General features: G+C 35.2%; 5 protein-coding genes and 3 long non-coding RNA genes across 9 annotated transcripts; 4 read left to right on the top strand and 4 right to left on the bottom strand.

Moving 5' to 3' along the window:
- The first annotated feature begins 876 nt into the window (after window positions 1-876).
- Window positions 877-2,657, top strand: LOC105963078 (ammonium transporter 1 member 1). Its single transcript, XM_012987446.2, has one exon. The coding sequence runs from the start codon at window positions 1,004-1,006 to the stop codon at window positions 2,468-2,470; it is 1,467 nt and encodes a 488-aa protein (XP_012842900.1). The 5' UTR covers window positions 877-1,003; the 3' UTR covers window positions 2,471-2,657.
- Window positions 2,658-2,922: 265 nt separating this feature from the next.
- Window positions 2,923-4,198, bottom strand: LOC105963079 (uncharacterized). Its single transcript, XM_012987447.2, has 2 exons — window positions 3,857-4,198; window positions 2,923-3,595 (listed from the first exon to the last, which is right to left on the bottom strand). Exons 1-2 carry the CDS (start codon window positions 4,151-4,153, stop codon window positions 3,020-3,022), a joined length of 873 nt encoding a protein of 290 aa, XP_012842901.2. The 5' UTR covers window positions 4,154-4,198; the 3' UTR covers window positions 2,923-3,019.
- A 1,215-nt stretch (window positions 4,199-5,413) lies between these two features.
- LOC105963355 (uncharacterized) lies at window positions 5,414-5,957 on the top strand. The gene is made up of 2 exons (XR_001173268.2): window positions 5,414-5,554; window positions 5,689-5,957. It is a non-coding gene; the product is annotated as an uncharacterized LOC105963355 (long non-coding RNA).
- A 1,473-nt stretch (window positions 5,958-7,430) lies between these two features.
- On the top strand, window positions 7,431-9,258 carry LOC105963081 (uncharacterized). Its single transcript, XM_012987450.2, has 3 exons — window positions 7,431-7,563; window positions 8,745-8,879; window positions 8,992-9,258. Exons 1-3 carry the CDS (start codon window positions 7,516-7,518, stop codon window positions 9,070-9,072), a joined length of 264 nt encoding a protein of 87 aa, XP_012842904.1. The 5' UTR covers window positions 7,431-7,515; the 3' UTR covers window positions 9,073-9,258.
- A 45-nt stretch (window positions 9,259-9,303) lies between these two features.
- Window positions 9,304-10,583, bottom strand: LOC105963080 (uncharacterized). Of its 2 annotated transcripts, none has more exons than XM_012987449.2 (2): window positions 10,026-10,583; window positions 9,304-9,629 (listed from the first exon to the last, which is right to left on the bottom strand). In XM_012987449.2, exons 1-2 carry the CDS (start codon window positions 10,456-10,458, stop codon window positions 9,421-9,423), a joined length of 642 nt encoding a protein of 213 aa, XP_012842903.2. In that variant the 5' UTR covers window positions 10,459-10,583; the 3' UTR covers window positions 9,304-9,420. The 2 variants fall into 2 exon arrangements, with proteins under 2 accessions (XP_012842903.2, XP_088669339.1); XM_088813213.1 differs by having other exon boundaries at window positions 9,304-9,626; window positions 10,026-10,530.
- Window positions 10,584-16,429: 5,846 nt separating this feature from the next.
- Window positions 16,430-17,587, bottom strand: LOC105963356 (uncharacterized). Its single transcript, XR_001173269.2, has 2 exons — window positions 16,735-17,587; window positions 16,430-16,651 (listed from the first exon to the last, which is right to left on the bottom strand). It is a non-coding gene; the product is annotated as an uncharacterized LOC105963356 (long non-coding RNA).
- A 4,490-nt stretch (window positions 17,588-22,077) lies between these two features.
- On the top strand, window positions 22,078-24,276 carry LOC105963082 (putative indole-3-pyruvate monooxygenase YUCCA7). Its single transcript, XM_012987451.2, has 3 exons — window positions 22,078-22,930; window positions 23,080-23,454; window positions 23,871-24,276. Exons 1-3 carry the CDS (start codon window positions 22,259-22,261, stop codon window positions 24,060-24,062), a joined length of 1,239 nt encoding a protein of 412 aa, XP_012842905.2. The 5' UTR covers window positions 22,078-22,258; the 3' UTR covers window positions 24,063-24,276.
- Window positions 23,060-26,109, bottom strand: LOC148764889 (uncharacterized). Its single transcript, XR_016029562.1, has 2 exons — window positions 26,000-26,109; window positions 23,060-25,472 (listed from the first exon to the last, which is right to left on the bottom strand). It is a non-coding gene; the product is annotated as an uncharacterized LOC148764889 (long non-coding RNA).
- Between the last annotated feature and the right edge of the window lie 892 nt (window positions 26,110-27,001).

Consider the following 27,001-nt stretch of genomic DNA (forward strand, 5'->3'; position numbering starts at 1 on the left):
TTACAATCCGATCCGTTTTTATTGTTGGTAAATAAAATCTAAACGGATTCAATAATCTCATATTACGAATAAAAGCATTGAATATACTGATTTCAAAAAGAAGAATATCATATACTAAGAACAGCCAAAATCTTATTTATCTTCTTTAAGCATAACAAAATCACAAACCCTAAGATTTTTTTTTCAAGTTAATTAATTTATTATTAATTATTATTATTATTATTTATTTCTTTGAAAAACACAAACCACAAGATTCTGATTCCCCAAGAAACCAGTAAATCCAACGGCCTTAATACAACAAACTGCGTAACACTCGCACACAGTTGGTCAAGATTCCATCAGTTACCATTTACCAACAAATCTAATTAATTGATCTACTTATTTCTGCAAATTTGAATTCTTTATTTTAATTTTCTTATATTAAGTACATATGATTGCAATATGATTTTATTCTTAATATACATTAATTACACATAATTTTCCTTGTTTGTCCACAATGCATAATTAAAATGATTATACAAAGTCGAATCCTAAGTCTCAAATTACGAAATCGAATTATTTGACGTCACACTCTTCTACATTCACAAAAAAATAAATTAAAAAAATTTAAAGAATTTAAAATCTAGAGCTAATAAATTCAGATATTATATACTTTTAAGTTTTAATAATCCGTATCCCATTTTATATACTTTCCTATATAATAATTTCCATTTCAAAGTTAATTTTTGCATAGTACATGATAAATTAATTATTAATTTATTATAACAGAAATAAATATATATATATATATATATATATATATATATATATATATATATATATATATATATATAAAAGATTAGAATTATTTGGTTAAAAACCAGTTCACAGTGAGGCTTCTGTTCTCCCTATTAATTCGGATCAAAACAGAATCATCCATTCTTATTCCGAAACAGTCTCTCTCCAGTTATAAACCCTACTGTTCTTTGCTTTTCTCTATTCTGTGCTCGAAGCCAAATCGGTCATGGCTTCTTCGATCTGCTCAGCCGAGCAGCTCGCCCCGCTCTTCGGGCAGAACATCACAAACGCCGCCGCCGCCGCCGACTACATCTGCGGCCAGTTCACCGCCGTGTCGGACAGATTCGTCGACACGTCCTACGCCGTCGACTCCACGTACATCCTCTTCTCCGCCTACCTCGTGTTCGCCATGCAGCTCGGCTTCGCCATGCTCTGTGCCGGCTCGGTCAGGGCCAAGAACACCATGAACATCATGCTCACAAACGTCCTCGACGCCGCCGCCGGCGGCATCTTCTACTACCTCTTCGGCTTCGCGTTCGCCTTCGGCGCGCCGTCGAACGGCTTCATCGGGAAACACTTCTTCGGCTTGAGCGAGATGCCCTCCTCCCTCTTCGACTACAGCTTCTTCCTCTACCAATGGGCTTTCGCCATCGCCGCCGCCGGAATCACCAGCGGCTCCATCGCCGAAAGAACCCAGTTCGTCGCATACTTAATCTACTCATCCTTCCTCACCGGATTTGTCTACCCAGTTGTTTCTCACTGGTTCTGGTCAACCGACGGCTGGGCAAGCGCCGGAAAAACCGAAAACCTCTTATTCGGATCCGGAGTCATCGATTTTGCCGGGTCGGGCGTTGTTCATATGGTCGGCGGAATCGCCGGTTTGTACGGAGCATTAATAGAAGGCCCCAGAATCGGCCGGTTCGACCATGAAGGCCGGGCGGTGGCGCTACGCGGCCACAGCGCGTCGCTGGTGGTGCTGGGTACATTTCTGCTATGGTTCGGGTGGTACGGATTCAACCCCGGCTCGTTTTTCAAGATCCTCAGCCCATACAAAAGCGGCGAGTATTACGGCCAGTGGTCCGCCGTCGGCCGGACGGCTGTCACCACCACTCTCGCCGGCTGCACCGCCGCGCTGACGACCTTGTTCACGAAGCGCGTAATCTCCGGCCACTGGGTCGTGACAGACGTCTGCAACGGGTTGCTCGGCGGCTTCGCAGCCATCACCTCCGGCTGCTCGGTGGTGGAGCCGTGGGCGGCGGTGATCTGCGGGTTCGTGGCGGCGCTGGTGCTCATCGGGTGCAACAAGCTGGCGCAGAAGGTGAAATACGACGACCCACTGGAGGCGGCGCAGCTCCACGGCGGCTGCGGCGCGTGGGGCATCATATTCACGGGTTTGTTCGCTACGAAAAAGTACGTGAACGAGGTGTACCCGGGCCAACCGGGTCGGCCGTACGGGTTATTCATGGGTGGCGGGTACGGGCTTTTGGCAGCCCATATTATCCAAATTGTGGTGATTATCGGTTGGGTCAGCTTAACAATGGGGCCTTTGTTCTATATCCTGCATAAGCTTAACCTTCTTCGGATCTCGCCCGACGACGAATTGTCGGGTATGGATTTGACCCGACACGGGGGATTCGCGTACGCTTACGAGGATGATCCGCAGAATCATACCAAAATGGGAGAACAGATTTAGGCGGAAGTTAAAACGAATATTCGTCTTTCTTCAAGAGATTAATATATTTCGATATCGTTCGATTTAATTCGATTCTTGTGCTTTTACTATAGTTGGTTCAAAATTTAGGCTTCTTTGTATAAAAAGTTGTCAACGATGCTAGTTTTAATTTCTAATCCATTGTTAAGATTGAAGATTGCGTTTGGAAGTATTTTGAGTTACATTTTAATTTTATTTTAGGAAATATTTTTTGAGAAATAATTTTAAAATGAAATTAATGTTCAAGAATTTTATTGGGATTACCTCCAAATGTCACGGGGAAGAAGGTCTTTTACATGAAAGTTGAAAGATTCACGTGATCCAAAATTAATGGATGAAATAAATTGATACGAATACCAAATTTAATTATAACCATATATATTATAATATAATCGGGGTAACTTGCTAAAAACATTTTTCGGCTATAGAAAATATTTTTGAGGGGCTTCCAACAAAATTTCCTCGATAATTTATGCATGTAAATAGACAAGTAGTGATTTATGTACCCCAACAATTAGCTTACAAAAAACGTTATAGCACTTTCATCCACGAGCTCAAAAATGGAAAAATCGAAACCAACAACTTAAGCAATGAAGGACCATAACTGTCACTCAATCCCCTGTTTTCCTTCTTCTCTACAAGATTCCCTTCCAATCCAATCGATTCCCGAGATTCCCTTCTAGATGATTCTTCGTAAAACCTCGTCCCTTCATCGAACTCATCCCATCCGCCGAAATCGGATTGACTTCTATCGATGCTACTCATCGACTTATCCTCGTTTTTCAAAACCCAAGATTGATATCCATTATTATTCCTTTTCTTGTTCTTCTTCTTTGTGGATCTTTCACTACCAATCCACTCCGCAACTTCTTCCAACTTCGAATTCCTCGATTTATTATAGGAACGTGAACTTCGGTTCTTGGTCTTAGTATTAACGGGCTTTGCCTTTGTCTTTGTCTTGCCCCGATTTTGGTACTTTTGTATAGCGAATGCAAAAGTCGATTGTCCGAGAGGAAGTGCTAACGCCAATAGAAAAGCTTTCAGACCATTCGCCAATAGCAACGATGCTATAATAATCGGAAGCATCCAACCGAACGACGAAAAAACCTAAATTGAAAAGGAAAAAAAAAACGTTTAAACTTAATTTCGAAAAATAACAAATCTCTATGTATAATAATACTACTGTATTTTTTTTTAAAGGGGGTCATGGCCCCCCTGTGTACCTATTGAGAAATCAAGTTTACGATTAATTCTCGTAAATCAACTCTAAATTATAAGTATAAGCTAAAACCCACATTGCAGAAATCATAATCAACACAATATTTTTTATATACGAGAAATTAAAAAAAAAAAAAAAAAAAAAAAAACCTTAAAAATCCAGATGCTGTCAATATATTCATCAAAAACATCCCACTGGTCCGTAGTGCTGTCATAAAATCCTTGGCTTTCATCGTTGTCGTCGAAATTGAAGTTCTTGGAGTTGTAGGATTCGGCGTTGGAGTCCCACCGGCGGGACCTGCAGCTCACGCGCAGCGGCGGTGAGGAGAGGAGGTGGAGGAGAAAACGGTGATCGGAGATGGAAATTGAGTGGGGAAGGGGGTTTGTTTGGGTACGTAGGAGGAGGAAAGTACGGTGGTGGTGGAGATGAAAGGCAGCTTTCGCCATTGCCGCCACGGCCACAATTCTCTTATCCAGTGACTAAAGTGTATTTATATATTTATTATTTTGTAAGTAATGTCATAAAATGAAATTTATTTATTTATTTTTCTTTTCTTATAAATTATATAAATACAAGTAATTGTTTTGTGGTATGAGAACTTGTATTAGAATTTAGATTAGCCCTTCATAATCATTTAATGTATTTTTATTTTTTTTATACAAGTGAGAGACTAATTTCAATTTTTTTTTTTAAATAGACAAAAAGTCGGAAAATTTTCAATTCGAAAATTTGGAAACTCCGTTTTTATTGTAAATATAATTTTGGAGTAAAATCAGAACTCTAGTTATTATTTTCTTAAATTAAAATCGAATTGAATTTAAGAAACTATATATATTCCATTACATAAAAAAATTATAAATATCATCCCGAAATTAAACTAAAAAATATTGTTTAAAAATTATAAAATATTAAGTCGAAATCGTCGAAAAATAAAGGATAATTGACACTTTGCAGCTTCCAAATACATCATTTGGCATATTGCACCCTTAAATTAGAAATTTGTCACTTTGCACCCTTCAATTAGTATTTGCTTGGCAAAATGCACCTTCAATATCCTAATTGGAGGGTGCAAAGTGCCAAATTTGCAATATAAGGGTGCAATGTGCCAAATTGGTGTATTTAAAGGGTGCAAAGTGCTAATTACCCGAAATAAAAAAATAATCTGACCCGATTTTTTTTGACCCGTTAAAAAACCCATTTATTGGAGGGAGAGAGAGAGAGAAATAGAATGAAGAGTTTAGCGATGGACTATTTCGGAGAGGCGGAGGAGCAGAGCGGCGGCGTCACGGTGGCGATGGACGTTGACGACGTGGATTCATCTCTGGATATATTCGGCGAGGGCCCCGTACTGGATCTCCACCGTCTGGCTGATTCCGACTTCTTCAACTCCTTCCAAGACGATTTCAACGACGAAGATATCAACTGATTCTCTACTGTTTGTATTCCCCCCCTTCCTTTTTTTTTTTTTTCTTCGATCCTAATTTAGATGAAAAATATTATGTATTGACTGGCGTTCGATTTTTTAATCTAGTGTTGCTTCTATGGTTTATATATTGATTGATTCGCCTTTTCCGATTCTTCTAGATCTTATTTTGGGGATTTTCTTGTTGTGATTGATCGATTGTTTGTGATGTTTTTTCCCCCCTTTTTTGGGTGAAACCCTGATTAAGTAGAGTTCATTTTCCATTCAGTTGATTATCCACTAAGTTGATGATTTTTCTTTTCGTCATTGCACACATGAATTATTCGATAAAAACCACCACGAATCTAATAGGTATTCGATAAACATCAGTTAAATTTGCTGTTCGAATGACGATTGATTCTATTGCTCCTTGCTCTTCTTCCAGGTAATTTTTCGATTTGCTAGAAATTTACATGACTTGTTGATTCTTACGAGGAATCGTTAATTTGATGTTGTGTTGTGAGAATCATTGGTTATTATGTTTACTCTTTGTGTGTGTTTTGTTTTTATTCTTCGTAGGGCTCGTAAATAATGCCGTGCTTCTAGGATGGTTGATTATAATCCACGGATATAGTTGTCAACACTTGTATAAAGTATTAAACATTGTAGATTGTATATATTGATTTATGCAGATCAAAATTCATTCTTACCTATCATAAACACCACGAATAAGATGTATTGCTTTTCGTATGAATTTACTAATGCCGAGATTGTGTAGCACTTTATTAGTAAAAGCTATGAGCGGCCTTTCCTTGTACGCTGAATTTTGTCAAATTCATTTCGTTTTCCGGAGCATTGTTATATGTATGAAGTTTTTATTACAAGAATTGTTTTTTCCCATTTTCGACAGAGTTTTAGATCTTCTTGATATCCCTTTCTTGTATGCATTTGATTTTTTCAAATTTTATTTGTAGCTTCGTCTATTGTTGGCGACATTTTCATTATCTGTTGTGCTTATATCTGGTTTTCTTCGTCATTACATAACATTTCTTGTCAAGGTTGATTCATTCTGCAACGTCCTTATCTATTTCTATCGTTGAAATAAGGGTTATTTTGAAGCTCCGTTGGTTGTATTATTACCTGCGCTAAGTTATGTTTTCTTGTAATTTTGAAGTTATTTTCTTCGGCGACGGCTTGTAACTCTCTAGGTTGTGTGCAATGTGTAAACTTTTTTTTTTTTTGGTAACTGATGTATGAGCAGATATAATTGACATGAAAAACCTCAGTTTATGTAATAAATTGCTTATGGGAAGAAGTCAACTTTGTGATGCAGAAATGCAGAGGCCATGAATTATCTTACAAAGCTTGAGTATGTATGAACTATATATGTTTCTTAAGCTTACCACAATCAAAATAGCAAATAAACTAAAGCCTATAAATCGATGACTATGAACGACTGAATTAATATGCATTTGGCGTCACCATATACTCACGTACGGCGAAGCCTTCTGAGTCGGTGCAAATCTTGCTAAGGTCGAAAAATCCATTTTCCGGTGCGATCATTGTGATATGAATTATGATGTTTGAACTCGAAAATTTGCCTGGTGAGTTCGATGTGTATGCGCACAATCGCCTAAACGATCCGTCACAAAGTTACGCTGCCTGTAAACATGTTTCGATCATGCCAATGGTCGAAATCAACGACCTGCATTCACGGAATTGATTGATTGATGTTGATTTTCACGTCACAGTTAAATATCTACAAATTAATTAGCTGGGACTACAAATTTTATTAGTTTCGCGGATTATTAAATAATTGATGAATTATCATTCTGGAATTTAGGGGAACGTTAAAATGACAAAAACACTAAAAAAAATGTCGAAGGTGAATTAGCTAATTTAAAAAATATATATATATATATAAAAAAAAATTAAAGCAAGGACCATCTAAATTATTCTTGTTATTTTGCTAATCTTGCACTTCTAGTGCAGGACTCATGAACAACTTCACAAAATATCATAAATTTTAAATATAATAAACATTATTGCTGAAAAGTAATAACAATTTAAATTAAAACTTGATTTTAATTGTTGTTAACACATAATAAAAAACAAACAATTAACAATCGCATTAATGCATGGAGAAGCACATTCTTTGCTAAAACTTGTATACAATAAATAGCTCACATTGCACAAGTCAAAGGCAGCATGCAGCAAATCACTCATCACCAACGATTTTTCAACCGATTAAAAATTGCCACGTGTCGTTACTTCATTAATCCAAATAACACTATAAATACCTCATAAACTCAAACGATTTTAATCATTCACAACACAATTACTTTCTATTACAAACATTCAAAACAAAAACTATTTCATATATATTTATTATTTATATAAGAAAAAATGTCGAGCACTCAGTTCAACGCAGGACAAAGCCACGGCCAGACTCAGGTATTTCTTACATGCAGTAAATAATTATTTGAGTTAATTGCAAATACCACCCCTGTGAAATCTCTAATTGTCAAATACCCCCTGTCAAAAAAAAATTCACACATGCCCCCCTGTGTAACAAAAGTCAAGGCATCGAGGCCCCTCCGAGTAAATCGTGTCCCTCACGCGCTGCTAGTGCGAATTTTTCTTCCTTTTTGCGTGTGAAATGTCAGAAACACCCCCAAATCAAAAATAAAAAATAAAAAAATTGCCCAGCTCTCACCTTCTTCGCGTTCCTCTGGGCAGCAGAACAGGGGAAGTTTGATTTCTTACAAATCAAACACTACCACCTCTGTTCCGCCATCACACCACCACCACCCACATACGGATAATGAAATTCAATCGGCAACTCACGATCTATGATGATTCCATCTCCGCCAGCATGATTTTGATGATTTTAATTTTTTCTATCACACAAGTTGATTTCTCTACAAGAGGAATCATGGACCATTTTGTTCAGATTTGTTAGTCTAATATGAATTTTCTAGACTACATTTGTGGGGTTTTCTTTTCTTGGTTTTGGGAGCTTGGGAGACTCCCCTTTTGCTACGCCGCTTGTGAGGGTTGACTTCCGGCGAGAGGCTTGGCCCAGAAGACGAGGGTTTCGACTTCTTCTACATATATTTGGTCGTTGGTGGCGGCGCCTTTGCTACTGAAGCAGCTCCTCTCAGCGGAAGAAGACGGGAGCGGCGGCGGACGGAAATTGAGGTCGTCGGCGTCGGAGGGCATTTTTTTGTCGAGCTATTTATTATTATTATTATTATTATTATTATTATTATTATTATTATTATTATTATTATTATATTTCGATTTTTTTGTTTAAAATTGAAAAACTATTAAAAAAATTATAAACACTAATATGATTTACGAATTGCAATAAAGCCCTGGGGCATTCTCGTCTTTTTACGCTTGGTCATAGATTAAAATGACAATGGGTGCAGTGTGCTTCAAAACATGTTACACAAGGGGGTATGAGTTAATTTTTTTTTGACAGGGGGTTATTTGACAATTAGAGATTTCACAGGGGTGGTAATTGCAATTAACTCATAATTATTTATTCTCATGAAAACAATTCTGAAATAAATAAATAAATATATTTTTTTATCAGATTATCTTAATTAATATTATTAATAAATTGACAGGCCAAGGCGGAGGAATGGGTTGACTCAGCAAAGGACACAGCACATGCGGCCCATGATAAGGCCTGCGATGCAGCGGGCAAAACCCAAGAGCAGGCCCATAGAAGCAAGGAGGAGAGTGCTGGATTTCTTCAACAGGTCCTTCAACTTCTCTTTTTATTACATTTCACTCCTTTAATATTAAAAAAACTACTAATACCACCACAATTTCTTTTTTGTTTTTTTTTTGTTTTCATACCTTTGTATACAGACCGGAGAGCAGGTGGCTCACATGGCTCAAGGCGCCATTGATGGTGTGAAGAACACTCTTGGCATGGGCGAGAAGAAGTGAGAGAAGGGCAATTTGGTTATTTTCTATTATTTTATTTATTTATTTAATTTCGATAGTTGCATTGGGACTTCTTAATAAAGATCGATCCCAAGATGAAATAAGAGCTATGGTTAGAAATAGATAGTGTTTTGGTTTATTTTATTTTATTTTAGGTAGCAATAATAAAGTTGTCATTTGATTTAAGAATTATGTGTAATGAATCTTGTCAAATGTAGTAATAAACAAATAGAATTTTGAGTACCAATGCAAATTTGGCAATTTAATTTGTCAAGTATTCAATTTGACAACATATGTAGAACGACAAGTACTAATTAATTAAACACGTTTTTAAAAGAATCAGCTAATTAATTAAAAACGTTTATTATTGTGGCTCATAATCCTTAAACTTTGTCTTAAAATGTCGATTTCTCTCTCCCTCTTCGATTCTTGAAGTTCCATCGATACCAACTTGTTTTGCAGAAACTCGATTCTTTCTTCTTTGGCTTTCAGCTCGTTCGTCATCTCCACCAATAACACCTCTTCCTCATCCGCTATATTCCAACACATCACTCTTTCTTCTACAAAAATAACTAATAATTAATATTATTAATAATAATATATAATAATAAATAAATTAATTAAAAGTACATAGATAAAAATATGTGTATTCACCGATCATCGGGCCTTACTCGATTGTAAGTTTATATCCCATGCTACAATGGGTGAATATAATTACACTATTGGGCGGGTGTATATATCATTCTTTTATTCACACACAAAACACACATACCCATGTTGGTGTGTGAAGACTGACGATAAAATATTACCATAGCATATAGATTTGACCGTTATATATATTTTATAGACTATAGACATAATAAAACCCTAATCATTAACTGAAATTTTCTTGATTGCATGATAAAAAAAAGAGCACAAGCATAATTAATTAATTAATTAACTAACTAACTAATTACCTTGATGTGTGGTCTGAATAATGAGATGATCAAGCTCATTCTTGATGGCAAAATAGAGCTTTTTCCACTTGTCCACAGTCTCATCTCTCCTAATTGCTGTTTGGTCCTCCAAATTATTACTATTATTATTTATGCAGCTCGTAATATTAATTAGGGCTTCTTCTTTGTGTGCTAAAGTGTTGCGGAGTTTGATGAGCTCATCTTTGAGGGACTTGTTCTCTCTGTTCCAGTGTGCTTGTTTGAAGGCGAAAGCCATTAGTTCTCGCTCGTATATTTGGTTTTCGGTCTCTCGTATGCACATTATCTCGTTTATTTCTTGTTGAAGAAGAATCACTTTGTTCTTCAGCCCCATCACCACCGCCTCCGTTTCACCGCCGCTTCGCCCGGTGGTGCTGCTGCTGCTGCTCTTTTCTTTGGTTTGACAACTTCCCATCTCTCTCTCTCTCTCTCTCTCTCTCTCTCTCTCTCTCTCTCTCTCTCTCTCTCTCTCTCTCTCTCTCTCTAGTTTAGCTGCTGTTTTGAATTTATAGAGAGAGAAAGAGAGTGTGCATTTAGTGTTGTTCCAAAAACTATTTCTAGGAGTTCCTAATTGTCTCCTTATGTGGAAATTTTGTAAAAAAAGGGTAGGTGTGCAAATTTGAAATGGTTTGAATGGGGGGTGGGGTTACAATTGGACAAATCGGATCGAAATTATAGTTATTTTGGAAAGAAAATAATAATATTGTTAGAGTAAAATTAATTTCAATTATGTTCCCAAAAATATAAATTCAAAATTCAAAATTTCGAAGTTCGAAATTGGAATGAAAAAACTATCCGAAACCGGAATCGGTGGGATTCGAAAAAAAATTCGATTGTAGAATCATATCAAAATTAAAATTTCATATAAATATTCCAATTCCAGTTCAAAATATATCGAAAAAAATCGGAATCATAATATCTTGAAGTTATAGTGAAGATTATTGTTCCGAATCGAAAATGCTCGAATATTGGTGAATCGCGGCGTAAATCGAAAATCCCATTTTCAATTTCACCTGTAATTAAGTTCAACCAATTTTAACATGATTAATGGTAAAATAAGGGTTAGATTTTCTTGATTCAATAATACCACTTACCCCACAGGTACGTGAAAATACATACCTAACACACACACCATATGATTTTCCCTACCAAGAAAGTGGCTCTTCAATAAATCAAATCATTTATGACACTGTCAAAATTTGCTCCTGAGAGGGGGGCTCCCCCACCCTAATTTTCGGGTTTCAGGTTTCAGGTTTCGCATTTTCGATTTCGGTCCTCGTATGTATATATATATATATATATATATATATATATATATATATATATATATATATATATATAATAGAATTTGGTATTAATAAAAAAAATGATTTTGATTGATAAACCTAAGGACACATATCAATTATATAGGATCATTTTGGAAGTATTGGGTGATGTTTGATGTTTCTTGCCATGAATGGTCCTACATACTTTAAAGCGTTGAAGAATTTATTACATGCATGACCAAGACTATGATAAATCTATGTAGCATCCTATGAGCCTAACTCCCCATTGAACCTTCTTGTGTGTGCCGCCGGTCTACCGTTTTGCAAGCGTGAACTTCAGTCCCGATATATAATAACCTATTATTTTATTAAAATCGATACGATACTTTAAGGCCACGAATCTAAAAAAGATTAGGTTGCCTCTATGTTCTACCACTCGAGATCGACATTAGTGGAAAAGACAATGATCCGAGGATGAAGAGACTATAAACAGTGAATCTTGCATTGCAGATCGAGAGATCGGTATTTTTGTGGTTGACAGTAATATTATAAACTATATTACTATTCAACACAGTAAAATTAACTATACTACATTTTAACACAGCAATATTGTTAAATTAATCTCTAGCACAATAATATTAACACAACAAAAGTCATTATTACATCTCTAGCACAATAATATTAACACAACAAAAGTCATTATTATTGTGTAATAATGTGATATTAATATGTTGACCGTTCAACAAAGGTAAACATAATTAATGATTGAAGATAATTATCTCACAAGTATTTAATACATATATTGTCGAAACGCAAAGTGCAACCAAAATAGTATTTCAAAATACGAGTATCCCTTTTTTTGAATTTTTAGGGTAAAAAGTGCAAAAAAGGGAAAATGATATTGAACTAGATAATGTATGAAGAAAATAAAACATAATAAATTCAGTGCTAAATAAAACTTCTATTGCAAACACTTTCGCTTCCTATTCGGCTTCGATTTCGATTTATCAATGGGGAAGTACAAAGTCTCCATATATTTAACCGGAGGCATAGCAATTTCCCTAACCGGCGTGTCCTTTTCAAAAGCTTCAAAACTCTTCTCGCAAGGCTTGTAGATTACTAATCTATCACAATCTTTTCTGAATACAATCTTATTTTCGATAAAACATAGTGGCTCCAACTCCGAAAAAATCGACACATAGTCATATTCAACCGTTACCAACTCCTTCCAAGAACTATTATCTATGCCGTTTTCCTTTTCCCAAATCCGAACCGTGCTCTTTTCTACGCCTTCGAAATAGCAATACAGGCACAAAGAGCCCCTCAAATTAACCAAGAAAACCACTCTGTCGTCTATTTGTTCCGGCTTATCCAGCATCTTGAACTTGTCATCTCTCGGATCAAAATACATTATTTTTGTAGTAATGGAACACATAACCCAATAGCTAGCCCCGTTAACACAGAGTCCACTCGGATTTGTGATCGTTAGACCAAGACCATCGTGTTCCTTTCTCAGTGTAATCCAGGATTTGTTCGTGCAAGAATAAACAGAGTATGTAGTGCTGCCGATCCAAAACAACAACCTTGAAATCGCCGGTGTTTGGATCACGACAAAGCCCGAAAGATGCATAACAACAACAATCTTTGTTCCAAAGCTTTTCCGCGGTTCGAGTGGATGGATTCTACAACACAAGCCTCCTGTATGGAACGTCGGTTAAGAGTAGTATGCAGTCACAAAGGCATAATACCGACCCACATTCGAAGGGGGGGTCTCCGTTAATACTCCTAGGGTTTGGAATTTTTTATCTTCCGATTTAACCGCCGAAAACCGGATAAAAGTACTCAAATTCGAACGACGTAGGAAAAGGTTATGCGAGTTCGATTCCTTAGATTTTTGGATATGATTTTCGACGAATACAGGATCGGAGATCATCGTATCCCATGACTTTGAAACTGATTTGAATCGAAAAAGAGATTTAACTGATGATAATTTCGACAGAATAATTTCTATGATTTCCGGTGGGAGATCTGATTTATCATCAGCCATGGTTTTGGAGTTTGTTGGCGGCTTCGATTTGCAGCAGGTTTGTGCATATATATATATATATATATATATATATATATATATATATATATAGAGAGAGAGAGAGATAGATAGATAGTTTTATACGTTGTATGGAATTTGGGCTTCTCTAACTAATTAGAAGATTAAGTTTCCTTGTCTTTCAAAATTTCATTAAAATTGTGGAAGTGTATTAGGGTGATTTTACGAGTTTACACGATTTGATTAAATACTATACATGGTGGCGTGGTTTTTCAGTTTTTAAAATGGAAAATTAAACTTTTCACCCCTTAAGTTTGCATCAATTTCACATTTGGTCCTCCATATTCAGAAAAATCACATTTGATCCCTCATGTTTCAATAATTCAACACTTTTGGAATTTGAATTATATAAAATAAATTTAGAGATACCATAGATATACATGAGGCATATAGCAGGCAATGCAAAAAACAAATAATCAATATGGTCGTTATTTTAGAGCAGAGACAGATGATGTAACACAAAAGTTTAATGAATAATTGCAGCAAATAATGAGGACAGTTTAAGCGAGAAGAGGAAGAAGAATATATGAATGTTTTACAGCGTAGAAGAAGAATCCATAAATAGTGGGAAGAATTTCACAAATATTTATGGAAGAATCAAAGCTTCTATGAACTTATGAACGATAAGGCAGATCATCGTGGGATATGGAATCGAGAAAAGGGGGAAGAAGGAAGTTTGCCTGAGGAGTTATAATAATTATAAGCGAGCGAGACATAAGTGGAGAAGTGGACGGTTTCTTCTTAAACGTGGAAATATATATATGTAGAAAACTGACGGGAGAAAAACAAAAGAAAATATATTGACTTGCAAGTAAACGGATAAATATTTTACAAAATTGGAATTAAGGTTTCGGGCAAAACATTTCTTTTATATATAAAGATATTTTTCTTTTATATATAAGATATCTTCATTTATTTATTAATATTTCCTTTTCTTGAATTTTGGTGCGACTAAAGTTTATTGTTTCTCAAACCTGAAATGATTTACATGGTACTAAAATACCGTTCATTGTATTCTTGTCCTTATCCCTCTAAAATCAACCCAACCAAACCCCAAAAGCCCCAAAATTCGCAAAAACCCTCAACAATTGTCTCAAATCCTCTTAAATCCGAAAATCTCTCTAAATTGAAAGTAATTTCTCATCTAAATTAGCTATATGTTTAATTTGTGGTTAATCATGTGAAAACCCAAAAAAATTGCGTTTTGGGGCTGTTATTCGTTGCTGATCTGCGCTATTAATTTCCACGTCAAAAACAGGTGTATGAAAATATTTTTCACGCCCATTTAAGACATTTTCCGCGCCCAATTTAGATATTTCTAAAACATGCATAGATATTTCTAGAAATTCCATAAAAATCTTTCCATACTGCCATTAACCTTCTAAAATGTATCTAAAAATATTTCTTCAGCCACTATCAACCGTGAAATTAAATAATGGCCACTATGCATTAATGGAGGTTGGGTAGTATTTAAGCATCAATATTTCATTTGCAACATTTCAGACTATATACCTAAACCTATCAGACTATATACCTAAACATTTCATTTGCAACGAATTTAAAACCAGCTAGTTTATCGTGACAAAACCCACGATTTGTAGGGATAAATCTCTCACCATCCCCATCGTAAGGTAGCTCGAACACTCAATGTGTTCGAGTTGACGGATTCCACAACATAAAAATTTGGGTGCGAGATCCTATTAAGAGTACCACCCCGTCACTGAGGAAAAGATCGTGCGATCTTGAATTTTTACATTCTTATTCCACGATTTTGAAATTATTTTGAATCGAACGAGAGATTTAATGGGGAGTTTCAATAGGATACTTTCGACTATTTAATTTCCCTGGAAGACGTGATATTTCTTTGATAGCCATGTTTAATCTTTACTTTGTAGTTTGTTATTTATATATTAAAAGAAAAGAAGAAAGATATAGCAGGCAGCTTGATTTAATCTTCGAGCAGGCTGCTTCGGATGAAAAGGGAAAAGAAAAAAATGCACGATGCTGATTGGGAGGAGGGGAAGAGACGACGCCGTTTCCTGAATAAACGGGCCAAAAAAAAAAGCAAAAATAATTTTGGGGAAGAATGGGGCGATGCACATATATATATATATACTTTATATATATATCATTAAATAATTTAAATTTTTTCCATTTCAAATCTTGTTACAAACTACTATGTCTGTTTTGTAATTTATTTCAATCGATTCGTTTGAGCGTAATATATTCTGTTATTGGATAAAATATATTTCTCGTCCCCATGCTTACCTCTATTTCATATTTGGTCCCTCAAGTTCATAGAAAAACTGATTTAGTCCCTCAATTTTCAACAATTTAACCCTTTTTGGTTTTTCCGTCAATTTACCATTAGTCATTACGTTAATACACTAATGGGAGCGTGTTTGATTCCATTATTAGTAACGGAAAATTGACGAAAATGACTAAAAATTTAAAATTTGAAACATAAGGGACGAAATTGTTTTTTTAAGAAACAATGGGGACCACATACGAAATTTGTTTTTTGTTGTTTCCCTAATTATTTACATGATGTAATAGTCAATTGCAAATTGATAGTTGATAGTAAAATTTATTTTGAATATGTTTGTATGAAAATATATAAAAATAATTTATGTATAAATAAAAACTTATACATGTTTATATAGAATATTTATAAATATATCCTTATACTTTTAATATTTACATGTTTCCCCCAAATTCTCGTATTCCTATTTTTTCGATATGCCGTTTCCTCTAGTGTTTGTATATATATGGGGGAAATACAGTTTACGTCCCTCAAATTTGCATTGATTTCACATTTGGCCCATCATGTTTCAAAAATTCAACCTTTGTAGTCCTTTTCGTCAATTTTCCGTAAGTCCTATAGGAATCAAGCGTGTGCCCCTCACTGTCTCAACTGATGGACTAATGGAGGATAGACGGATGTGACCAAAAGTGTTGAATTATTGAAACACAATGGACCAAATGTGTTTTTTGTAATTATAATAAGGAACCAAATGTGAAATCAATGCAAACTTGAGCGATGAAAAATAATATATATGGCTTTGGTGAACTTAATATATGAAAACGAACTTAAGTAAAACGTAACGAAATCAAAAAAAAAAAAAATTGAAATATATAGATTAAGAATGCATACTCAGATACTCTCCAGAAACGGAACCATTGCATCCACGCAAGCTAAATCTGCATCTTCGACTTGTTCAAACGTCTTCGCCCAAGAGCTGTAGAGCAATATCGAACGATTCGAACCAATCAAAACCTTATTACCCACAAAACACTGTTGCTAATTAATTAATTAACTAACCTTGATGTGTGGTCTGAATAATGAGATGATCAAGCTCATTCTTGATGGCAAAATAGAGCTTCTTCCACTTGTCCACAGTCTCATCTCTCCTAATTGCTGTTTGGTCCTCCAAATTATTATCATTATTATTTATGCAGTACGTAATATTAATTAGGGTTTCTTCTTTGTGTGCTAAAGTGTTGCGGAGTTTGGTGCGCTTGTTTGAAGGCGAAAGGCATTAGTTCTCGCTCGTACATTTGGTTTCCGGTCTCTCGTATGCACATTATCTCGTTTATATCTTGTTGAAGAAGAACTACTTTGTTCTTGAGCCCCATCACCACCGGTCCACCGCCGCCGTTTCACCGCCGCTACGCCTGGTGGTGGTGCTGCTGCTCTTTTCTTTCGTTTGACAACTTCCCATCTCTCTCTCTCTCTCTCTCTCTCTAGTTTAGCTGAGAAAGAGAGCGGGCATTTAGTGTTGTTCCTAAAACTCTCTCCCTATGTGGAACTTTTGTTAAAAAAACGGCAGGTGTGCAAATTTGAAATGGTTTGAATGGGGGGTGGGGTTACAATTGGACAGATCGGATCGAAATTATTTTTTGAAAGAAAAATAATATTTTTGCTAGTAAAATTAATTCAATTATGTTTTTTTTTGACAAAACGGAATTTTATTAAGCCAAATTGGCAAGAGAGGATGGGAGGACAGAACCATCACCACCACTATGACATAGAGTCGAAACAAGGGCATGTGCTAGTTCATTGCCTGAGCGTTTAACAAAATGAAAACTACAATTTCAATTATGTTCCAACAAATATAAATTCAAAATTCAAAATTTTGAATCTGGAAATTGGAATGAAAAAACTATCCAAAACCGAAATCGGTAGGATTCGAAAAAAAAAAATCGATTGTAGAATCATATATCAAAATTAAAATTTCATATAAATATTCCAAATCCAGTCCAAAATATATCGAAAAAAAACGGAATCATAATATCTGGAAGTTATATTGAAGATTATTGTTCCGAAATAAAAAATGCTCGAATATTGGTGAATCGGCGTAAATCGAAAATCCCATTTTCAATTTCACCTCTAATTAAGTTCCACCAATTTTAACATGATTAATGGTAAAATTAAGTGTTGGATTTTCTTGATTCATTTATACCACTTACCCCACACGTACGTGAAAATACATACCTAACACACCATACATATGGTTGTCCCTACCATGAAAGAGGCTCTTCAATAAATCAAATCATTTATGACACTGTCAAAATTTGCTCGTGAGAGGGGGCTCCCCCTCCATTTTTCGGATTTCAGGTTTCGGATTTTCGGTTTCGTTTTTGGTCCTCGTATATATATATATATATAATAGAATTTGGCATTAAAAATTATTTAGGTTAATTTTGGAAGTATTGGGTGATGTTTGATGTTTCTTGCGGATGAATGGTCCTACATATTTTAATGCGTTGAAGAATTTATTACATGCATGACCAAGACTATGATAAATCGATGTAGCATCCGATGTTTCTTGCCGGTCCACCATTTTGCAAGGGTGGACTTCAGCCCCCTCTCAAACTCCACTAATCCCGATGTAAAATAACCTATTATTTAGTTAAAATTGATACATCATTTTGTGATATTTTTTATGCGAACAAACCTAAAGAAAATTAGGTTGCCTCTATGTTCTACCAGTACCTGAGATCAACATCAGTGGAAAAGACAATGGTCTGAGGAGGAAGAGAATATAAACAGTGAATCTTGCATTGCAGATTGAGAGATCGGTTTTCTTAGCAGTAGGTCCAGATAAATCATGATCGTCGTCTTTTTAATTTGATTGACCAACTTAGAAGTGGTAAAAGATTGTCTTAATGCAGTGTGTGTTGTTAGGTTTTTGACTTTAGAAAATCAATGAATGCGATAAAAAGAAGTGATAAAAGTGGTAAAATTATGTTAACGCAGTGTGTTGGTTCAAGACTTCAAGTTCACGTGCAAATTACGTGGTTATAAGTGCAAATTCGTACTTATTTTTCTAAAATATATTTTGGGTCATCCGAGGCCCGAAGGACAAACGGGCAATAGTTAATTAGAATGTATGGAGAGGGACTAGTTTGAGACAAATTTATTGTAAAAGGGATAAATATGGTACATTTAAAATAAGAGGGACTAAAATGAGAGAAATTATATATTGACTACCAATGAGATTCGGCCCCTATCTCATTGGGCTTTAGAAGTAGATCCAGAAGGGCAATTTTGGAAAAACATAAACTATAAGAACACGATTTTCCATTATTAAACAGATGGAATGGAATACATAACTGAAAATAACCGAATTCGTAACTTGATCTAATTAATTTCAACTTTGACTGCACGTGCCTAAGATACTAATTAATATTAGTGGGCAATTATTAAAAAAAATAAAAAAGATATTAATTAATAAATTGTTGGGGAGAATTAAACAAATAACGTTTATTTAGGCCCCATTTGCCATTCTTGGCCAATTCAAAAACCAATCTCTTCCATTGTCATGTGATCACATGAATGATCCTCACAAACACACAAACACACATATATACTATATAATATATATTGTCAGAAATATTTTAAGATAATTCAGTTTTTACAGTTATAGAGTTAGTTGCATTATAAAATTGCAAAAAAATCACAAAGCATATGGTATGAACCTTGTTCTTGGGATATTGTTTAATTAATTGGGGGGTCTTTTAATGTGAAAATTGTGGATACATTCTTTGGACGAAGACATGTACTTTTTTACTATAAATATATATGATAAATGTCGTTTCAGTTTTAATATTGTCGTTTCAACTTCAAACGTGATTTTCAGTATGTTCAAGCCTGAATTTGGCAAGATTCCAAGCGCGTAATTTGTACTTCTTATAGTCAGCTTTCTAATCCAACTTCAGTCACCAAGATTGGATGTCGCGTCAGAAATATATGCATGAACCAATGAACATTGCACACAATCTTGATGTCATAAGTTGTTTAAAATTCAAAATTCAACTCATTCATGCATAACTTTTTCACCCGACATCCAATATAATTGATTCAAGTGGTATTAGAAAAAAGTCTCTCTTCTTGCACTCCGACCGACAACTAATCAATTCACATCGGTTGATACCATGGTCAAGTAGTGTAGCTAGAGGCTGATGACAGGACTACGTACGCTAACCGAAAGGACTACATTTTTCGTTTTTTTGAATTTTGCCAAAACTAAACTAGAAAAGGGTCAAAGTCACGTTCGAAGAAAAAAAAAACCCAGTATTGATAAATTTGAAACGATGACTCTTAACATTTTAGATATATATCATCTTATGAAACAAAATGTGGACAATGAAATCTATGGAGTTGCTTGAGAACAAAGTTAGAAATCTTAATAATACATTGAACTCCGATATGAATTTTAATATTTCTTAAGGACAATGAAACTTGTTTCAAGAAACTAACACATTTGGGTTTATATTAATTATTTACTCAAAATATAAAGGAGATACAATTATTAAATATTAATTACCAAAGTAAAGACACTATAAAAATATGCAATAGAATAGATATGTTGGGAGGATTGGTAGCACGAGGTGGATTTGTTTGTCTACAATAGGTGCATTCCCTATCACATTGATTTTATTTTTAAAACCATATTTTTAGGTGCTTTTATTTATTAATTACTTAAAAAAATAGTCTGCATTCATTCATAACTAAATTACCGACCTCATTAACAGGATCTAACCATGAAAAAATGTGTCATATACTCAAATTAAGTAGTATGATTAATCAATGAATATAATATGAATTGTTTTTTTAATAATTAAATAATTACTACCCCTTCTAGCTAATCTTGATTCTTGTGTTACTAGGTCACATGAAAGTTTTGGGTCTTGTGATTTAATTGAAAAATAAATACTAATTAGATATCCCTTTCTCTCTAATTATTAGGGTAAATTACAATCACTTTCCGTAAGGGAAGTGTAATTACAAAAGAACCCTTTTGTTTTGAAAAATTAAATTCAGTCCCCTTGCAGATTGTAAATTACTTACATCCAATCCCCTAAAAGGGTGTTAACGTAAGAAGTTTACAAATTGCAGAGGGGTTGATGTAATTATAGAAAAATGAGGGAGTATTTTGTAAATAGATATTATTTTAATTCAAACATGCTAAGTCCATTAATCTATTGGGCTTGAAAGTCGAGGTAGCGATCTTTGATGGGCCGACGTAAGCAAAGCCCAAAGAATACCGATTTTATTTTTACATGCACTAATTAAAAAGATGGAAGATTTATAATAAGATCATAATTGTTATTAATTAAAGAAATAGAAATTTTAATTGTAAGTTAATGAACAAATCTCTCTCTCTCTCTCTCTCTCTCTCTCTCTCTCTCTCTCTCTCTCTCTCTCTCTCTCTCTCTCTCTCTCTCTCAAATTATATATATATATATATATATATATATATATATATATATATATATATATATATATAATTTACAATCTTGATCTTTATACATGTGTATATAATAATAATGTTAGCTTTTTAAATTTGGTCCTGCCACAGATGTGCAAAGCATGGGTTGGCACTTGGGAGGCACAACAAAAGTGGACCTAAAACAACAAATACTGCAAACGCCATGCCAATTATGCAATTTAGAGCTTTTCAAGGGGTCACTTACACAGTCAGCATACACACACAATACTATACTATTCGAAAACTAATAATAATCTTTTAATACAGAATTTCAATAAATTGTGACATCTACGACCTCTGTAACCTTATACTAGCTTCGCCACTGCGCGCGCTTATAGTTGATATATCTTTATCGATCTCCCAATTTTGTAGCATTTATTAAAAAAATGAAAAAAATTCAAATGGGAGAATTTAATTTGTGAACCCCCCACCCACGCCACCCTATGCTGGTGGTGCAAATTGGCAGTCCCCATCGCACACTTAACGTGTGGCGGCGTTGATCACTCGACCACACCGTCGCCTCGTGGCGACTTTTTTTTTTTTTTTTTTTTTTAATATTTATGAGATTGGAGAATAGTTTTGTTTTAAAAAAATATTTAATTTAATTCCTATCATATGTAATTATGTATGCTACATTAATTCAACCAAAAAACCCTCTGAGAAGTCATGCCATCTATACTAATTTGAGTTAAATCAGGACCAGAATGTGACATTTTTAGGCATGTTTAATCAAAGTGTAGTTACATTAGAGGCAAAGTCAAACTTTGAAGAAGACTAACTTGAACCAATTTTTAAAACTATATAAACATAAGTTTTTTAAATTTAAAAAAAAAAAAAAAAAAAAAAACAAGAAAAAAAAGACAGAAAAACCATCCATTTTAAATCATAATTACAAACTATACCCTTTTGGCTCTACCTTTCACCTATTTAAACCTCTAAACCCCCTCCACACATTTTCATCAGAAAACAAACTGAAGCTTCTTCTTTCCTCTCTTCTGTCATATTCACTACTCAAGAATATTCCTTCATTTAGCGCCAAAAAAAAAAAAAAAAAAACAGAACACATTCTTGATGGCTCATTGTGAGCAACCCACTTTCGAGCCCGAGAATTTCTTCTCAGGCCGCTGCATACTCGTAAACGGGCCCGTTATAGTAGGAGCGGGCCCCTCCGGTCTAGCCGTGGGGGCTGGCCTCAGGCAGCAGGGGGTTCCGTTCGTGATCCTCGAACGGGCCAACTGCATTGCCTCCCTATGGCAGAACCGAACCTACGACCGCCTCAAACTCCACCTCCCGAAGCAATTCTGCCAGCTCCCGCACGTCACTTTCCCACAGAACTTCCCAAAATACCCCTCGAAGGGCCAGTTCATCGAATACCTGGAAACGTACGCTAGAATGTTCGATATTAATCCGAGGTTTGACGAGTCGGTTCAGACAGCAAAGTACGATCAAACGTGCGGTTTGTGGCGCGTTAAGACGGTTAACGGAAGTGATGGTTCGAGTGTGGAGTATATTAGTAGGTGGCTAGTGGTGGCTAGTGGAGAAAACGCGGAGAAAGTAGTGCCGGAGTTTGAAGGGTTGAAGGAGTTATTCAACGGGAATGTAACGCATGCTTGTGAGTATAAATCGGGGGAATCTTATAGTGGAAAGCGTGTTTTAGTTGTTGGATGCGGAAACTCGGGAATGGAAGTGGCTCTTGATCTTTGCCACCACGATGCCGCTCCATCGATGGTGGTTCGAAGCTCGGTGAGTAAACTAACTCTTTTTTTTTTTTCTTTTTAAGATAAAAAAAACCAGTCATTTAACATGGTATCAGAACTAGAGTCAGCAACACGTAAAAAACTAAAAGCTATTAAAAAACCTAAAAGCTAAAAGTTTTTCTTTTTTTATTGTAGGTTCATGTATTACCGAGGGAAATATTGGGAAAATCGACGTTCGAATTAGGTGTTCGGTTGATGAAATGGAATATGCCAATTTGGGTTGTGGACAAGATACTGTTATTAGCGGCGAGATTTGTTCTCGGGAATATAGAGAGATACGGGCTGAAACGGCCGTCCGTGGGGCCATTGCAACTCAAGAAAACGAAGGGGAAAACACCGGTGTTGGATATAGGCACACTTTCGAAGATCAAGACGGGTGAAATCAAGATTGTACCTGCAATTAGAAGGTTTTTTAACGGAGGGGTTGAGTTCATTAACGGAGAAAAACTCGAGATCGATTCCGTTATCTTGGCTACTGGATATTGCAGCAATGTCCCTTCATGGCTAAAGGTGTGTGTTTTAGTGTGTGTTTTGTGAGTGTGTATCTATTTGTATGTATAGGGCAGTTATGGAAGTTGGGGTTCACTCTAGATTCTCTGTTCTGAACCTAGTCACACACTAAGTCAGGTTATTGAAATGTGTTTTTATTACACACAACAGAATTTTTATTTTATTTTATTAATGTCTTAGAAAAATAGATATTTGCAACAGAGATTTTTTTTTCCTCTGGAACTGTGTTCCAGATGAGGATTGATTTCTTCAAGTGGATGATGAAATAGTCACATGCAGTTAATCACAACTGGATTACCCATTTTGCCCTTCGGCAACTCTGTTAACTATTTGGCATATTTTAGATTTTTTTTTTTTTTAAGTTGATAAATGTGAAATGACTTAATTGACCCTTTGGTGTGTGTGTTGAAATGCAGGAAGGTGAATTGTTTTCAGAGGAAGGATTTGCAGATGGATGGAAGGGTAAATCTGGAATTTATGCAGTTGGATTCAGTAGGAGAGGTATATCTGGTGCATCTGAGGATGCAGTTAGAGTTGCACAAGATATTGGTAAAATCTGGCAAAAAGAAACAAGGCAGAAAAATCAGTGTTTTATGACCATCTTTTAGCAGACTCCTATGTTTCTATTATTTCTTGTCTTTTTTTTTTATATTAATTTTCTTTTATTTTGATTTTAGTTAAAAGCAAGCGCCCTCTTCATTAGGAGTCCCAAGACTTTGATTTGGGCATTTTTGTACAAAAGAAAAAAGGAAGATGAGGCTTTATCCCTTTTTCTCTTTCTTTCCCTTAGTTATTTGTACAAAGTGTTTGATGAAATGTTTTTATCCATCTCTCTCTCTCTCTCTCTAAATTCTATGCTACACCCGGTTATTAACATCTGGTGATTGTTAACCACAGATCTCCACATAATCGCACACACACTCATGCGTATTTATGCTTAATATGTGGTTGTTTATCTGTTAACACAGATCTGGTGTAAATAACCAGATGTAACATATAACTTCTCTCTCACACACACACAGACGCAGACACACAGACAAATTGGTCCACACTTAGTTAAGTGTTTGATGGGAAAATTGGTCCATATATATATGGGGGGACCCATTAAAGATTTAAATATGGAGGGAGAATGTATCCATAATTCTCCAGCATCCATATTCTATTCAATGTGATACTGACTCTTCACTCCTTTGTTTTTTTTAGGAAGTACCTATATGTTTATTTATTTATTAAATAAAACATCTCTTAGAAAGTCCATACCAAGCACATGGTTAGAGCCCACAGTAAGGATAAAGTTCAAAAACAAATTAATCTATTTTTTCCAAACCTAGTTTTCTTCGTTTTCTTGCTCTAACGAAAAAGATTCAAATTTCCTGGGAAAAGTTTGATAATCAAACCATTGAGGCACAACCTATGGTGTGTAACAAGAGTCATTTTTTTCCGGTCAAACTCTTGGTCAGTAGCCGAGTCAAGATTTGATATTCATTGGGACCAAATGTACACCAAAAGTTTATGTACAAGGCTGACAATACTTTATATGGTTTACGGGCTATTATACGAGATCGCAGTTTATCCAATTCCTGTACGTATTGCATTAAAATAAAACGAAAAAACCCCCATCCCTTGTTGTTTGTGATATGCCTTTTATCTTAATGTGTTTTTTTTTTTCACGAGTCTTGAAATGTAGGAACTGTCGTTTGGTGCAGGCTCAACCAAACAATGTGCTATTTAAGGTGGTGTCTTTACTAAGTTCCAAATCTACGATGTGCGGTCACTTAGATTCGGTGTCTCTATTTTATTGCAGTTTTGTGATAAACGACAACTACATTCGATTTTCATTTTTTTTTTACTTTTTGCTAGTTAGGTGGGGGTTAGATGTGACAGTTAGGTTTCACTTACCAGTTAATCTTCTCAAGAACAAGATTGCATGGAGAAATACAAGTCCGTAGTCCAGCTGGCAATCTGTTCGACTTCTTACAAACTCAGGTGTACTTCATCTTGTGTAGCACTGAATAAACCTGAAATTAATTGCTCAAAGCGCATTAGACGAACAATATATATCACGGAATATTACCCTATTTGTCTTGTCTTAAAACTCTTCTTTTTACAGCTAAAGGGATCGTGAGAAAGATCGGTATGGCCGTAACACGATAATCATCATCGAATCATATATATACGGATAAAAAATTGTACAAATTACACGAAACGATGCGTTTATTTGGGGGTTTTCGATCGGCTTTTGCTACCACACTCTGTTTCTTCATTATATTAATGTGAAAGCAAAAATTAAAATTATATAAGAATCACTCCTCTCTTCAATAAAATAGAAACTTAATTATAAAATCTGAATGGCAAGTGACTAACCTAGTATTTAGTTATCAAGGAATTGAAGGTAAGAACCCTAAATTTACTCCCATTCATAAAACAACAGCTCAAAATTCCTAAATCAATCAGCACCTCGGAAAACCCTAAAAATCACAATTACAGAGATAAATGCAAGAACACACACATGGCTGCATTACAAGTATAAGCGTTGACATCGTACCTGCGAAGCTTGTTTCAATTGCCCACCTCGTACATTCCCCAATAGAAAGCATCAAAAAACGGCGACGAATTATTTGCAGACGGTGGCGATTAAACCAAATTTGAAATTAACTGTAGATAAAACCCCAATTGGGCAAATTACAGACAGCCCAAGGAGGTAAGGTTAAATTACGAAATAATCTCTTTCGTTTGCGTAATTTTGGTCACTATTCAACTATATATTTTTTTACACGTTCACTCTTATATTGTCAAATGTACATAGCGTTGGTCATCTAGTTGGTTTACCGACCGAACGAAAATTCGGTACATGCCGATTACCGAACCGATAATTCGGTTTCATATTCAGTTTTTTATTTTTATAATATATATTATTATATGAAATATTAGTATTTAAAAAAAAATTAAAACAAAAACAAATTTTTAAACATTTTTAATAAAATTTTGATAATCAGTTATTTACCGAACCGTTCGATAAACGGTATAAAAATTTGGCGTACTGAAATTTCGATACGATTTTACCGAATGAACACCTTTAAATTTACCAATTGAAAGGGTTTTTTCGTAAGACAGTACATAATTGAGCGATAGCTGCACTTATACAAACAAGAGGGGGTTTCGTAATTTGATCTTACCTCAGGGGTGGTCTTTAATTTGCCCGAACCCAATTCAACACTACAATCACTGCGTTCAAATAATTAAAGGGCACCTTCCTAAAATAAAGTCTATTTGGAAATTACATAAAGCCCCATATAGTTTGTAGAATGTTTACGTCCACCCTTACAAAATGGTGTTAATGTAAGAAATCCGGAATTTACTAGAGATTGATGTAATTATAAGAACATGAAAGATTTTTCCAAAAATAAATCTTAACCTGAGGGGGCGGTTGTTATTAACCTATAATAATTAAGGGTAAATTACAACTACCCCTTGAGGTATGGTTAAATTACGAAAAATCCCCTCATGTTTGGGTAGTTACAATTACTCCCAACTATAAATCTTTTTA

Source organism: Erythranthe guttata, chromosome 14, assembly GCF_056151865.1.
Source record: "Erythranthe guttata isolate IM_541 chromosome 14, IM_541, whole genome shotgun sequence".
Classification (NCBI taxonomy): Eukaryota; Viridiplantae; Streptophyta; class Magnoliopsida; order Lamiales; family Phrymaceae; genus Erythranthe; species Erythranthe guttata.